The sequence below is a fragment of the Lithobates pipiens genome, unplaced genomic scaffold (genome assembly GCF_037356315.1).
Source record: "Lithobates pipiens isolate NorthernLeopardFrog02 unplaced genomic scaffold, aLitPip1_a1.2 Scaffold_7, whole genome shotgun sequence".
Taxonomy (NCBI): Eukaryota; Metazoa; Chordata; class Amphibia; order Anura; family Ranidae; genus Lithobates; species Lithobates pipiens.
In genome coordinates this window covers 1455223-1471872 of record NW_027507892.1, presented here as the reverse complement: position 1 = coordinate 1471872, position 16650 = coordinate 1455223, and the positions used below count along the sequence as shown (strand labels likewise).

The 16650-nt window shown below is 46.8% G+C and overlaps 1 protein-coding gene across 4 annotated transcripts in view; it reads left to right on the top strand.

Moving 5' to 3' along the window:
- The window catches only part of LOC143959296 (ankyrin repeat and SOCS box protein 7), a 106853-nt gene that overhangs the window by 44605 nt on the left and 45598 nt on the right, over window positions 1-16650 (top strand). For all 4 annotated transcript variants that reach the window (XM_077467975.1, XM_077467973.1, XM_077467974.1 and 1 more), the window contains exon 5: window positions 4252-4857. In XM_077467975.1, coding sequence (XP_077324101.1) covers window positions 4252-4857 — 606 coding nt within the window. The remainder of the gene's footprint in view (window positions 1-4251; window positions 4858-16650) is intronic.

Sequence of the window (16650 nt, the reverse complement as noted above, 5' to 3'; positions counted from 1 at the left end):
GGAATAAGGCTGTAACATAACAAAATGTGAATACTTTCCAGATGCACTGTGTATTACTATACATTTACATGATATCCACCATTTCAACTGTATTCAGATTTTAACGTGTTTTGATTCCTTTCTTCCTGTCCCTCTGTGTTCATTATAATAAGCTGCGGGGACAAGTTCCTTCAAACTGAACACAGTGTACCAGGAGGCCCTTAAATAATGTATGTTGTGTTGCTTGGAAGGGTGACAAGCCACAGTGGAGCATGTTACCTAAACTCCTTACACCATTCACGCCAGACCACAGGAAATCCACTGATCGGCAGATGTTCTTACACATGCTTTTTCTTAGTGAGCACATGAGGCAAAGAAAAGAGGGCATGGAGGCAAGAGAGGACACGTCTGGGCTGGAAGTCCCGTGCTAAAATGTGCAATGTAATGTATATTTGATTGCACTTTGAGGCTTGCAGAGAACAGTAATATGATACAGGAAGTGAAGGGAAGTCTTACCAACAGGGGCCACAAAGAGCAATAAAAGCCTGACAGGGGATCTTCCTTTTCCCAACGCTATACAAAACTTGAAGTGTGTTTTTTTGCTATCGTACATTTGCCTTGCAGCACTGGGGTCCTCAGTTCAGACCCCATCTAGGACACTATATGCATGGAGTTTGCTTGTTCTCCAGTGCTCTCATGGATTTCCTTTGGGTATCCTGGATACCTTACTAGGGGTCGACCAATTATCGGTGAGGCTGATTATCGGTGGCCGATTTTTATTTTTTATTTTTTTTATGTATGGATAACAAACTTACTGATATTGCTTCAAGTGGTTGTACCGGGATGATGCATGCAGCTCCATTATTTAGAGCGAACTGTCAGCTTTCTTGTAATACTAACGTCCCACCGGGAGGCCAGAGTGACCAGCCGGCATGTCCGCTGGCTGGGCAGAGACTCGAACAAAGCTGATTTCTTTCCTGGGGTCTCGGCTTTAGTAATCCGGAAAAGATGTCATGACTTCGCTTCCGGATTACTCTCAACCTAAAAGCGCCAGTTTTAAAAAATAGAAAGTATTCAAAAATGCAGATATTGGCGTTTTTAAATACTTTTAAGTGCAGTGGAGGGGTTTGGGGTCTTATAGACCCCCAGATACCTCCACAAAGAGTACCTGTCACTGCCTATTACTGTCGCAAGGGATGTTTATATTCTTTTAGACAGCAATAAAAGTGATAAAAACAAAACAAAAAGAAAATTAAAAGGGCCGTACAAAAATAAAAACTTCAAATCTACAGAATATCGGCTATCAGCCTTAAGACCCCTTTCACACCAGGGCGTTTTGCAGGCGCTATAGTGTTAGAAATAGCGCCTGCAATCCGCCCAAAAAAAGCTGCACTATTGTCTGTAGTGTGAAAGCCCAGAGGGCTTTCACACTACAGCGGTGCGCTGGCAGGACGTCGGGGAAAAGTTCTGCCAGTAGCTTCTTTGGAGCGGCGTGGTTACCGCTCCTCCACCGCTGCTCCCCATTGAAATGAATGGGGCAGCGCTTAATACCACCGGCAAAACGCCGCTATTGCGGTGTATTGCCGGCGGTTTTAACCCTTTCTCTAGCAGGGGTAAAAGCGCCCTGCTAGCGACCGAAATCTGCTGCAAATCCGGCGGTAAAACGCCGCTAAAAATTTTGAGCGGTGTGGTGTGAAAGGGGTCTTAAGGGGTTGTAAAGGTTCAGGTTTTAAAAAACAAAAAACAAACATATTATACTTACCTTCCCTGTGCAGGTGGTATTGCACAGATTGTCCCCGATCCTCCTCTTCTGGGATCCCTCAGTTGCACTGGTGGCCCCTCCTGTTCTTGAGTGTCCCATCAGAGAAGCGCTCGCCTTCGGGACACCCATGTGGGCGCACTCACGTGTCCTACTTCTGTGTCTATTCACACAGAAAACAGGACTTGGCCCCACCCCCCGGTGCCCATCTCATTCTATTTGATGACAGCAGTGGGAGCCAATTGCTGCGCTGCTATCAATCTATCCAATCGGGACCCAAGACCCCGGCCGGAGCTGGTGTGCTCATTCCCGTTGTGGGAAATACAGGGCTCAGGTAAGTGTAATGGGGGCTCGGGGAGGTGGGGGGGTGCTGATGAGTGACAGAAGGTTTTTCTCCTTAATGCATTGAGGACAAAAACCTTGAGAGTTTACAACCCCTTTAAAGAAAGCCCAAAAAATCGGTATCTGCCCTGAAAAAACGATATTGGTTGACCCCTATTCCTTAAACACTCCAAAGACGTGCTGGTAGGTGAGTTGGCTGCTGTCTAAAGATTGGCCAATGTATGATATTCTACTGAGAACAACCAAGTTGGCTGTCTCACCTACTATGTGACCCAACACCAGTTTGAAAAGTCCCCAGGGAGGAAAGCACTATAGAAATATAAATGAATAATAACTTAACCGGAACTTCACTCTCTCAATGAACACTGACTATTTTTAATCCTTAGGAGTTGGGACTCATGCTTACTGGATGTTATAAAGACACAAGTAGTGTCGCTGTATTAAAAACTTGAGTTGTTCATCTTTTTCTTTAGTTGTTTTCCATGTTTTGTCATGTTGGCAGCAAGAACACACAAGCTAAGGGATCTGAAACACTCAAAAACCCTGGTTAGGCGCATTTTACCACGTTTACTGGCATTATGGGGTTTTTACTACTCAAAAACTCGTCTCAAAACTTACCAGTTCTGGGGGGTTTTTTTTCCAGCCAGACAATGCCTCAGCCAAAAAATGCTGATAACAGCCTATGTGTGCATGGACACATAGGATAACATGCTGGGGAGTTTACTGGACTTGGGGAAAAATGCCAGAAGCCAAAAACAGCATCTGTAAAAACGTCCAGTGTGCATGAGGCCTTATACTGCTAGCATTAGTAAATATATAGGAAAGTATATAATATTTGCTTGTGTTAAACCTTTTTTTCACATTTCTTCAGGTACTTCCTGCATTCCATGCCTAGGTAAATTATGCCATACATCCCAGGAGTTGCCAGGAGGGGAGGAGGGGTTTTCTCTGCTAAGCACGCTCTCCTACCTGCATGCCTGAGCTAGCGTTTTTGGTTGTGGTGCTCAGATACAATGTAGTTCTGCTTTAATGAAAATTATTTAAAAGTATCTTTAAAATGGTAGTAAACTGTGCCAAAAAAACAAAATGGTTCCACTGCAGGCTCATGTCATAATGTGCTAGTATGTAACACACACTAGCACATTATGACAGACTTTCCTAAAAATGCAGATCCCTCCAGGGACACACTTTCACTGTTGACGAGGATTCCAACTTTACCCGGTCTACCGTCCAGGTTCGTGAGCTATGTCCGTTTGATTGGCCAAGCTGCAATGACGTTACTCCCGCACGTGGATGTCACGGTCACTGCACAGCTCTCTCAATGGACTGCATACCATCCATTGAGAGAGCAGTGCGCATGTGGCTTCTACACATGTAGATATATTCTATACCAGGGGTCTCAAACTGTCAGCCCTTCAGCTGTTGCAAAACTACAAGTCCCATGAGGCATTGCAAGGCTGACAGTTACAAGCATAACTCCCACAGGCAGAGGCACGATGGGACTTGTAGTTTTGCAATAGCTGGAGGGCCACCAGTTTGAGACCCCTGTTCTATACGGTGCACGTTTAGGAGATATTCAGTGTACCTGTCCGCTGATGTAACTTGGCTGGTCCAGACTCTGGAGAAATCCCGACTTTCATGCCAGGATCCACTCAGATTCCTGACCAGCAACTAGCTCGGCCTCTCAGTGTGTCACTGAGAGCTTGAGCCAGCCGATCACACCTCTTCTACAGCCTGGTGCTCCAATGTAAATCATGCAGAGCAGCAGCAGGCTATGCAAGTCAGTGACAGGTTGCCATACACCGCAGCTATAGGTACATCCATTGCCGGGACAAGGGGTGGCCAGGTAGGGGTGGCTGCCCTGGGCGCAATGGTTAATTGCAGGGATGGGGACCGCCCTGTGCCCGTTTCTGTTACAAGGCTGACAGGAGTAGTGACAGTGATATCACTGTTAACCCTAAGCGGGGGGTGGGTGCAGTTTGGCATAATTGTTTTTGGGCGCTGGATGACCTTGTCCCGGCACTGGGTACATCCAAGCATTTACATGCATAAAGGGTTAATGGAATAGTCCTTGGTGCAGTTTTAACTTAAACAAATATTTGCGGAGTGTGTACTTAAGGATATTTTCTGTAATAACTTTTTTTTTTTGTTGTCTTTATTTTCCAACTCAGCGGATCCTACAGTAAAGGACTTGATAGGGGGCTTTACAGCGTTACATTATGCTGCCATGCATGGACGGGCTCGGATTGCACGTCTAATGTTGGAATCGGAATATCGCAGTGACATCATTAATGCCAAGAGCAATGATGGTTGGACACCGCTGCACGTGGCTGCCCACTATGGAAGAGACTCTTTTGTCAGGTTACTGTTGGAGTTTAAAGCTGAGGTTGATCCCCTTAGCGACAAGGGCACCACTCCCCTGCAGCTCGCCATCATCCGAGAGAGATCCAGCTGCGTCAAAATTCTCCTGGACCACAACGCCAACATTGATATTCAAAACGGGTTTCTGCTACGCTACGCTGTGATCAAAAGTAACCATTCGTATTGTCGCATGTTTTTGCAAAGGGGAGCTGATACGAACTTGGGGAGGCTAGAAGATGGGCAGACGCCTCTTCACCTTTCGGCTCTGCGGGATGATGTCCTTTGTGCTCGTATGTTGTACAATTATGGGGCCGACACGAACACTAGGAACTATGAAGGGCAGACCCCTCTAGCTGTATCACTAAGTATCTCTGGAACTAGCCGACCTTGCCTGGATTTCCTACAAGACGTACGAAGTAAGTAACTACATCTTATCCAGTCTTTTGCGCTTTTACACTTTATACTAAATCTGTGACTTGTTTCAGTATTATCAGTTGTCCTTGTTACTATTGTATTTCCAAAATGCGCCACACACGAGGACAGTGATGACAAGCCTTGCCACCCCAGGTGTTTTGAAACTACATTTCCCATGATGCTCAACTACACTGCAGAGTTCATGAGCATCATGGGAAATGTAGTTCCAAAACATCTGGGGTGCCGAGGTTCACCATCGCTGGCCTAGGAGATACTGTATATACTCGAGTATTTTTAGGCTGAAAAACCCCCCCTCGGCTTAATTGCTCTAGAGCGATTAAAGGGTTAAATGTGTGCCTAGCCAGTGTTTTTCTGTGCTGTGTGTGGTGCTTTTACTAAGGGAAGTGATGGATTTTCTCCCCCCTTTTCACGACGGAGCTCTGGCTTCGTCCAGCCTCTGTTCCTGACGGTTGGCACAGCAGAAGCAGCACACCCCCTACTAGGAAGTGCAGAATTACTTATATATACATGATTCTGTTCTACCCTGTAGTAGAATATTTGCTATAGGGCAGTCGTTAGGTGGTCAATTAAAGCACTGAAGTCAGAGAATCAGCATGACAGAGGTTTAAAGCCTAGAGGACCTCCAAATACTGTAGCTGCTGACTTTTAAACGGCTTTCACACTGAACCGGGGGGGGGGGGGGGGGGGTCGGCGGCGGCAGTAAAGCTGCGCTATTTTTACCATTTTAGCACCGCTATTCGGCCGCTAGCGGGGGTTTTTTACCCCCCGCTAGCGGCCAAAGAGGGGTTAAATCCACCTGCAAAATGCCGGTGGAGCAGCGTTTTGTTGGCGGTATCACAGCGCTGCCCCATTGATTTCAATGGGGAGGAGCAGTGAGTTCACTGCTCCTTCACCGCTACAAAGAAGCTGCTGACTTTTTCTGACGCCCTGCCAGCACACCGCTCCATGTGAAAGTCCTCGGGCTTTCACACTGGAGTGAATGGAGATGCTTTTTCAGGCGCTATACAGGTGCTATTTTTAGAGCTGTAGTGCCTGAAAAACTCTGGCAAAAGTTTTAATATTTGGACACTAATAAATGTCCTGAGATCCCACGATTTCGGCAGCCCAGCTTTTTTTTTAATGGGCTCTCGGGTGCTGCCGCCGCCATTCCCCGTATGGGAAACGGGCAGTGAAGCCTTGCGAAGCCTAATTGAAAGGTCCATGTCCTGCATTTATTGATTACATTTCATTCATAGAAGTTGTAGCTACAGCTTTGATGAATGAAGTAGGTAGATGGAAAGGGCAGACATAGGTGGGCTCTGTTTTATTCATGCCTGTTACAGCTTTCTAAATTCTATTAACCCCAGTTGCACTGGAAGATTAGGTGGCTGGGGGGGGGGGGGGGGGGCATCTGAGGATGAAGATTGCACCTAAATGAGGCGGCAGCAGCACAAGGGACACATCACACTGATGGTAAGTAATGTCCCTTGTGCTAATTATTTTTTATTTTTTTTTAACTACCGTATATACTCGAGTATAAGCCGAGATTTTCAGCCCCTTTTTTTAGGCTGAAAGTGCCCCCCTCGGCTTATACTCGAGTCACCGCCGTCTGCCTACCTGATCAGCGTGTCGTGCAGACAGACGGCGGCCATTCCACTGTTCAAAAGCCGCGCCTCCCTGTCTGTGATGGGCGGAACACTCAATTTCCCAGCAGTCAGTGGTCCGCCTATCACGGACATCCGCTCATCCTCATACTACGGACGAGGATGAGAGGATGTCCGTGATAGGCGGAACACTGACTGCTGGGAAATTGAGTGTTCCGCCTATCACAGACAGGGAGGCGCGGCTTTTGAACAGTGGAATGGCCGCCGTCTGTCACAGACGAGGAGGAGAATTGCGGCTTTTGAATCCTGGCATGTTTTTATGACATGCTGATACATGCTGATCGGTGCAAAATGGCACAAAATGGCACACTGAGCTGCAGAAGGACATAGAGGCTGCAGATTGGCACACGGAGGCATGCACAGGACACAGGTAGGCTGCAATGGACACAGGGAGGTACACAGGGAGGTATGCAGCTGCAGATGGGCATTGTTGACCCTCTTTTCCACTCTTTTAAGCTGTAACAGTAGCTGCTGCATGTCTCATCTTCGGCTTATACACGAGTCAATACGTTTTCCCAGTTTTTTTGTGGTAAATTAGGGGCTTCGGCTTATATTCGGATGGACCTATATTCGAGTATATATGGTAAACCTCAGCTTTAAGAAGGGTTTCTGCAAGTGTAGCCCTAACACTGCCTGTTTAAAGGAGCACTCCAGATTCAACTAAAAGAGCAATATACAATTGTATAACCATGTTTTAAATATCTGCAAATACATTGTAGTAAAATTGTTTTGTTCCTGCTGGGATCTGCTGAAGTTATCAAAGTACAAAGGAGCTTCCCCAACAAAATAGTTTGTTAAATTAGATGACAGTAGGGAGTTTTGTGGCTCCCAGCATCCATGCATCTAAAGGATATGTTTATACTCTGCTGATGCTTAATATTGTATACTTGGTAATGCCCAGAATCGCCCAATGGCGATTTTATCCCTTTCCCGCCGAGCGTATGCAGATATGCGTACTCGGCTTCCGGGGGTTATACCGGGATGATGCCCGCACCTGCAGGCATCATCCCGGTACCGTTTTTTGCAGCAGGCGATTGGCTATCCAGGTATAACAACCGATGCGGCTAAAAGCCGCTCGGCTGTTATGCCGGAGGAGCGGGAGGGGACGTCCCCCCCTCCCGCCGCCTCTCGCCGCTGCTACCGGTGCTCCCGCTCGATCGGGAGCACCGATTCCGTGTCTGATGGCTCCGGCTGCTGCGGAGGAACTGGAACGAAGCCGTAATCGGCTTCGTTCCAGTCTCCTCATCGTAAACACAGAAGCGACGTCATGACGTCACTTCCCGTTTACTCGGCTGCCAATGGCGCCGGTTTTAAAAAAATATCCGGTATTCAGAATCACAGTTTTCAGCGATCTGAATACATTGAAGTGTAAAGGAGGGGTGGGGGGTCTTTTAGACCCCCGATCCTTCCATAAAGAGTACCTGTCACCACCTATTACTGTCACAAGGGATGTTTACATTCCTTGTGACAGCAATAAAAGTGATAAATTTTTTTTTTTTTTTAAACAATTTAGTTATTTTAAAATAAATAAAATAAATAAAAAAATAAAAAAAAATTTTTAAAGCGCCCGCCGTCCCCGCGAGCTCGCGAAGCAAAGAAAACGCATACGGAAGTCGCGCCCGCGTATGTAAACGGTGTTCAAATCACACATGTGAGGTATCGCCGCGATCGTCAGAGCGAGAGCAATAATTCTAGCACTAGACCTGCTCTGTAACGCTTACCTGGTAACCGTAAAAAAAATTTAAAGCGTCGCCTATTGAGATTTTTAGGTACCGTACTTTGTCGTCAATCTACAAGTGCGCGCAATTATAAAGTGTGACATGTTTGGTATCTATTTACTCGGCGTAACATTATCTTTCACATTACACAAAAAAATTGGGCTAATTCTACTGTTTTGTTTTTTTTTAAATCATGAAAGTGTCCCTTTTCCCAAAAAGTTGCGTTTAAAACACCACTGCGCAAATACCGTGTGACATAAAATATTGCAACAATCGCCATTTTATTCTCTAGAGTCTCTGCTAAAAAAATATATGTAATGTTTGGGGGTTCCAAGTAATTTTCTAGCAAAAAATATGGATTTTAACTTGTAAACACCAAATTCCAAAAATAGGCTTAGTCATGAAAGGGTTATACTTACGCCTAACCGCAGTTGCATAAAAATGTACCTCAAAAGTACTAACATATTTAGAAGGCAGCTAACAATGTTAGTCCCTATCCTTCTATCCTTCTCAGCATGTACTTTAAGCAGAGGTTACTTTCAGTGAAAACTGCTAGTCAGTTGATCTCGATCTTTCGGTAGCTGAAGCTGTATGCAAATTTCAGCTCTTCCTGGAAGTGTTCAATCTTTTGAACCTACCTTACAGTTGAATCTGAAACAACCAAGCTAAACAGCCATAATAGTTTATAGTTGTACTATAATTGCAGACAGATTTGGTCCTAATATTATTTTGAAACTACCCACAAAATCATTTGGTACCCTGTTACTGCAATGCATGTTGGAAATTTGGGGGGGTTATTTGCTCCATATGTGCAAGAAGGTTAGCGAAAAGATATAGACGTTGTTTTCATGCTGGGCTTTCATCAACAAAAACCAATATAAAGAAAAAAATGTGTGCAGCCATCCTTAATGTGTAGCCTGTTCCTAACCCTGAAGATGACGCTAAGAATAAACCCTTCACTGACCTGCATCCTAACACTTAAAGTCAGCCCTCCAAAATTTCCACTCGCCTGCTCACATTGGGCGAGTGGAAATAAGCTGACGGTGAGTGTGAAGCAGGGGCAGACTGGCCGTTCTGATGCCTTGTAAAAAAAAAAAAAAAGGCTGCACCGCTTCTGCCAGAAGTGATCAGCCAAGAAACTGTTGGGAGGAGAGCCGGCCGGATCACACAGAAGAGAAGAGAGGAGAGGATGTGACACTTGGATCTAAAATGCTGGCTGCTGTCAAAGTCCCGTCTCTTGGATCAACTCCAATGATAGACAGCACACTGGTCCAATGCCGGGAAATTGAATCAGTGTGCTGTCTATCATAGGGGCCCGGTGTTCTGTCGAGAAGTGCCCTCCCATCGAATAGTGCCCATGCAGGATGGAGCCACACTCCAGCTGAGTTACCGATCAGCTGGAGTGACGTGACCAGGGTGCAAGCGCACATCGTAGGAGGCATCTCTTGATAGGAGAAACATTTCACGGACACAATTTAAACCTATACAAACAGCGGGGGGGGGGGACCGTAGTCCTCACAATGTGCCTCGTTGTTGCGGGGCGGCTTTACAGTGTGCTGATGGTCCGGTTTTGTCTGTGTTGCAGGGCGGGTTTGCTGCGTTGAACAGCCGGTTTTGCCTGTGTCAAAGGGCGGGTTGCAACACAGACAAAACCAGCCCTTCAACACAGCCACCAGCAGCAGCGATGCACAATGTGAGAACTACGGTGTCCCTCCGCTGTTTGTATAGGTTTAAATTGTGCCTTTGAAATGGTGACTCCTATCGAGAGATACCTCCTACGATATGCGCATGCATCCTGGTTACGTCAGGCCAGCTGATCGGCAAATCAGCTGTTGTACTGTTCTGCACATGCGCAGTACATCCCGGGCATTTCTCGACAGAACACCGGTCCACTAGGCAAGACAGCGGCCAGCGTCTCAGATCCAAGCTGTGTCGCAGCGGGAGATCCTCTCTCTCTAGCACTCCTCTAGGGCTGTTGGTGCTTCCTGGGCAGTGCATCACCAAGCCTCCATGGCTTAAATCTGTAAGGCCGCAACTTGGTCTTCAGTCTATACATTTACCAGATTCTATCAAATAGATGTAAAGGTCATGAGGATTTCCCCTATGGGTGCCGGATACTACAGGCTGCAGTCTAGTCTCGTATTGCCCTACTTTCTTTCTCGTACATCACGGGACACAGAGACTCAGTAATTACTGATGGGTTATAGCAGGGCTCGACAAACCCCGGGCGCCAGGTCGCATTTGCAACTAGAATTGGCGTCCTGGCGCCTGGGGCAACACAGCTGGGGTATCCTGTCTCCATGTGGACCCCGAACTCCGCCGTGCGCTTGCATCGGGCCACTCCGGCCAGTAATTGAGGCCGCGGCTTTGCGGCCTTCTAAAGTCTTTCCATAGTCTGGCGCCATCTTGTGGTGGATGTTGAAATTACAACCCATCCAATAATGCTAATCCTAATGGAGCTTCAAAGCTCTGCCTGTTTTTCCCAAAGTGAAGAGAAGGAAGTGATTGCGGGCGTCATCTGGCACCTTTTGCCCAACGATGAGTGTGGTGGCTGGTAAATAGCTTTATATATATATATATATATATATATATATATATATATATATATATATATATATATATATATATATAATTTGTTTTTGTGTTTTTTTTTTTCATAATAGCTTTTATTTTATTTTTAAAAGTAAAAAAAATTAATTTTAACCACCTTCAGACCGGACCATTTTGCTGGTAAATGACCAGAGGTCTTTTTACAATTTGGCACTGCGCTGCTTTAACTGGTAATTGCGCGGTCATGCAATGTTGTACCCAAACAAAATTTGCGTCCTTTTCTTCCCACAAATAGAGCTTTCTTTTGATGGTATTTGATTGCCTCTGCGATTTTTATTTTTTGCGATATAAACGTAAAAAGACCGCAAATTTTGAAAAAAAATGATATTTTCTACTTTTTGTTATTAGAAAAATCCAATAAACTCAATTTTAGTCATACATTTAGGCCAAAATGTATTCAGCCACATGTCTTTGGTAAAAAAAAAGTCAATAATTGTATATTTATTGGTTTGCGCAAAAGTTGTCACATCTACAAACTAAGGTACGTTTTCTGGAATTTACGCAGCTTTTAGTTTACGACTGCCTATCTCATTTCTTGAGGTGCTAAAATGGCAGGGCAGTACAAAACCCCCCCAAATGACCCCATTTTGGAAAGTAGACCCCCTAAGGAAATTGATAAGTGGCATGTTGAGCCCATTGAATATTTTATTTTTTTGCCTCAAGCGATTGAATAATGACAAAAAAAAATAATTTTTTTTTTTTTTTACACAAAGTTGTCACTAAATGATATATTGCTCACACATGCTATGGGCATATGTGAAATGACACCCCAAAATAAATTCTGCTGCTTCTCCTGAGTACGGGGATACCACATATGTGGGACTTTTTGGGAGCCTAGCCGCGTACGGGGCCCCGAAAACCAAGCACCGCCTTCAGGCTTTCTAAGGGCGTTACAGTTTTGAAGGCCATAAAATGCCAAGATGGCACAAACCCCCCCCCCCAAATGACCCCCTTTTGGAAAGTAGACACCCCTAAATTTAGGGGTACACTAGTGAGACTAGGTAATAAATGGCGGGTGCCCTGAAACTATAAAAAAAATAACTAACCAACCAGCGTCACCTGTAACAGTTATATGGTGATCACTGGTGAAAGGGTTAACTAGGGGGCAATCAGGGGGCTTTATGCGGTAGTATATGGGGGTCCCTGGCGCTATAAAAAGCTGCGGCGAACCTAAATACCTACCTGCCTAACTAGCGTCACCTGTGACACTAATACAGTGATCAGAAAAACGATCGCTTATTAGGCTGGGTTCACACTGGAGCGATGCGGGAACGCCACGAATCCGCGGCGGGTTCCCGCATCGCATGCCTCCCGGCGGCAGTTCACACTGCCCTATGCGAACTGCTGGGAGTGTCAGTGAAATGTTAATGACACCCCCAGATCAGTTCGCATATCGCAGTGCGATCTGCAAACTCGGATCGCATGGTGTGAACACCCATGCGATCCGATTCTGCTGCGGGCCAAAAAAAGGGTCCCGTGCGAATTTGCGGCGGGTGCGACACGAATTCAGCCATACTATCTGTATGGCTGAACTCGAATCGCACAGAGATCGGATGTGATTTGCACTGCAGTGCGGTGCGAATCACATTCGTTCTCATAAACCGCTGCAATGTGAACCCAGCCTTAGTGACACTGGCGACGGGGGGTGATCACGGGGTTAAACCTTTATTGGGGGGGTTAGGGGGGCACATTAGAACTAAAGGGGGCTAACCCTAACTGCCCTAACAGTTATTACAGTCACAAATGACACCAATGCAAAAAAAAAAAAAAAAAACAATTGGTGTCACTGTGACTGGGGGGGCAGGGGTAATTGGGGGGTGATCGGGGGGTAAAGGGGGGGTGTGAGTGTGCCTGGCATGTTCTACTGTATGTGTGGTGTGTTGGTGCAATTCACCGAACCTCTCTCCTCGGTGCCGGAACGAAAAATACCGACACGGAGGAGAGAATACATCACTTCCTCTCCTGTGTTTACATTACAGGAGAGGAAGTGATGTCACGGGACATTTTCATTCGTCGGGAGCGATCGCGAGGGGGTGGCCATGAATGAATGGCCGTCCCCTCATCCGGGATCGCTCCCGAACGAATACCGACCGCCGCAGGCACCGGGCGGGGGCCCGATCGGGCCCCCGACCGGCGGGCAGGCAAGGACGTACATGTAAGCCCTTATGCCTGCCCATGCCATTCTGTCGACGTACATCGTCGTGCGGCGGTCGGCAAGTGGTTAATTAAGGAAAAAAAATATTATTTGTAATCCTACCTGCTTGGCCCCTTTCACAAGGGCTGTCTGATCAGGTTCACCTGTCAGTTTTTCAGGCGGACCTGATCGAACCCTTAGCGGGGATATGGCAGTAAATAAAGGGGGAATATGGCGGAAATAAAAGAAGTCACATTCTTTTGTTAACCACTTCGTGCCCGCGCTATAGACGAAAGATGTCTACAGCACGGACACCAATTGCTGGGAGGGCGTCCCTGGACATCCTCCTGTTTACTTCCCCTCTGCACGCCGCCATGGGCGCGCATCGGGGAAGTTCTGTGTTGGCCGTGTCCCTTGGATACAGCCAATAACAGATCATGCTAAATGGCCAATCACAGCGGCCATTTAGCACTCGAGCGGTGTGTCCAATGAGAGGTGATCTCATATGTGGGGGGCTGGGGGCTATCTTCCCCTCTCTGGTCTCCATGTCAGGCCAGGGACAGGTCCAGATCGCCGTCACGGACCTGGCTCCTAACTTTTTTAGCTGGCTCCTAAATTCCAAGCAAATTTGTCAACCCCTGGGTTATAGGGTATCACTAGGTGATTGGACACTGGCACACCCTAGACAGGAAGTTCAATACCCCATATAACCCCTCCCCTACTGAGGTACCTCAGTTTTTTCACCAGTGTCTTAAGTGTTGGTCACAAGTAAAGATGTGCTGTGCTGAGCTCCGCAGGAATATCCTTACTGGGGCCAGCTATGCATCCGCATCCATTAAAAGTGTATTTTACAGGCTGAATTGGATTGTACCTGGGCCTCGTGTCCGAAGAAACAAGGTTTTACCTGTAACGCTTCTCTTTTTAGAGAACTTGACCCTGGGACCCAGTATTTGTTTTTTCAGCCATATTCCTGGCAGGGTGCTTTACGGGCCCAGAACTGCGGATCTCCCTATTGAAGGGGGACCCAGTCTCTGAAGGTTTTTTTTCCCTAACGGAGCCCACCGTGAGAGGTGAAGATTGGGTCTGTTATTCAGACCCTGCAGCTGGATAAGGTAAGGGAGACTCCTCAAGAATTTTTCTAATTCTAGTAGGTTTTCTCCTTTTAAGTAAATGTATGCTATGCCTATAGTCACCACCGGGGGCTGCCAAGAGCACATACCTTTCATGCCTTATCTGTCTGCTTGGTGTCCACACTCTATGCTCCTCCAGCCATGCTCCAGGAAGGATGAAGGTAAGGGGGTTTTTTCCTTCTTGGATTCTCCCCCCACAGAGTAGGGGACTGAGACAGGCCTGGGCAGAGAGTGGTAACATACCACACCACCCGCCGCTGTCCCCTGCCGTTTGCCGCTGCCATTACAACGGCTTCACATCCACCGGCCCTTCCCTCTCCTCTGCCCCAGACTCCCCTCCATGCTTGCCAGCAGGATTAGAGCCTCTGCTCGAGCGGGAAACGCTCATTTTTAAAAAGCAAGGGGGGGTGGAATTGGTCGGAGGAGGGGGATGGGCGGAGCCCTAGGCTACACAGGCTTTAAAGTGCACTCTTTTTCAGATGCACACAGCCTATGGAGGGACACAGAGCTGACAGGCGCATGTGAGTATGGAAGACACAGGCATTCCCAGGCAGCATTTACTTAGGCACCAGACTGAGTCTTACTAGCAGCGGCAGTTGCTGAACTACAGTGCTCAGCAGTCAGTGCATTTTTTTTGTGGTACCTCTACCTTTTGTTGCTTTACACTATGGGTAGAAGAGGTACAAGTACCCCGAAGAATAGGGGATCTAAGGGGTCCCCTTCAGGCTCTGAGGACCTCCCCTCTACAACACCTTCCCCCCTGCAGGACCCGGGGAGGCTGGCCAGGGAGAGCCGTCTGTGTCAGGGGCTGCAGCTGCTTCTGGCACTTCAACCCCTGTGTACATTACACAGGAGGTTTTTGCCTCAACCATAAACCGTTTTGAGGAAAGATTAGTGGCCTTAATCGCATCTTCACTCAGTGGAAGAAAACGCACTAGGTCCCTCTCTGTCACCCAGAACCCTCAGAGTGAGGAACTCTGGGATAAAGGAGAGGAATCCTTCTCAGATGATCAGGAGTTGACTGATCATTCCACTTCTGAGGAATCTAGTGGAGAAGGGCCCTCTTCAGCTTCTCAGGATGAGAAGATGTTGGTGCAAATTCTTGCTGGATTGGTCCGTTTTCTACACTTTATACTATGGAAGAAAAATTTACTAAGATGTGGGGTCAACCGGCAGTTGACGCCACCATTTCCTCCGTAAACAAAAGCCTGACTTGTCCTGTTGACAACGCTCAGATGCTTAGGGATCCAACTGATAAGAAAATGGAATTCCTATTAAAAAATGTTTTCTCCTTGGCAGGTTCAGTAGCACAACCTGCAGTGGCAGCAATTGGAGTCTGTCAATATTTGAGAGACCATGTTAAACAGGTGCTTAAAGCTTTACCTGAACAGCAAGCCCGGGGGTTAGCTAACCTACCAGCGGCTTTGTGTTTTGCTGTTGATGCTATCAGAGATTCTATCCTTCAGACCTCTTGCCTTACACTTGGATTGGTACACATGCGTAGAATCTTGTGGCTGAAAAATTGGTCAGCCGAATCACCATGTAAGAACCTCCAGGCGGGATTTCCCTTTCATGGTACAAAACTGTTTGGAGAGGATTTGGACAATTATATCCAAAGGATCTGTAGTGGGAAAAGCACCCTTTTACCAGTCAAGAAAAGGAGTAAACGTTCCTCCTTTAAACAAGCGCTTTCTCCAGTGCCAGGGTCATCAGCCTCCAGGCAGTCACGACGGCCTCCTCCGTCAGGCTCAAAGGTTAAAACTCAGAGTCAACCCCAGGAACAAAAGAAGTACTGGGGGAGAAGGTCTTCAAGACAAAACGCGAAGACTTCCTTATGAAGGGGCGCCCCCGCTCACTCGAGTGGAGGGAAGACTACTAAAGTTCTCAGGGTTCTGGCAGGAGGAATTTCGGGACAAATGGGTGGTCTCCACAATAACTCTAGGTTACAAACTAGAATTCCAAGAATTCCCTTCTCCTCGTTTCCTCAGATCAAAGAGACCCAGAGAAAAAGAAGTCTCTCCTTCTAGCGTTGGATCGACTATTGTTACAAAAAGTTATCATGGTAGTTCCCATGCAAGAGCAGGGAATGGGGTTTTATTCAAAACTTTCACGGTACTAAAGCCAAACAGAGATGTCAGACCCATTCTAGATCTCAAAGATCTAAACCGATTTCTAAGGATACGGTCCTTTCGCATGGAATCGATCTGATCGGTAGTCTCCATCCTACAAGGAGGAGAACTTCTGGCATCAATAGACATCAAGGATGTGTATCTGCATGTACCTATTTTCCCTGCTCATCAAAAATTCCTGTGTTTCGAAGTAGAAAAACGCCACTTTCAGTTTGTAGCTCTGCCTTTAGGGCTAGCTACTACACCTCGGGTGTTTACAAAGATCTTGGCCCCTCCTCTGGCCGGATTAAGGGCCCAAGGTATAACAATAATAGCATACCTAGACGACTTGCTCTTGATAGACCGGTCGGTAGCCCGTCTGGACCAAAATTTGGTCACCACAATCAACTACCTGGAATGCCTAGGTTGGG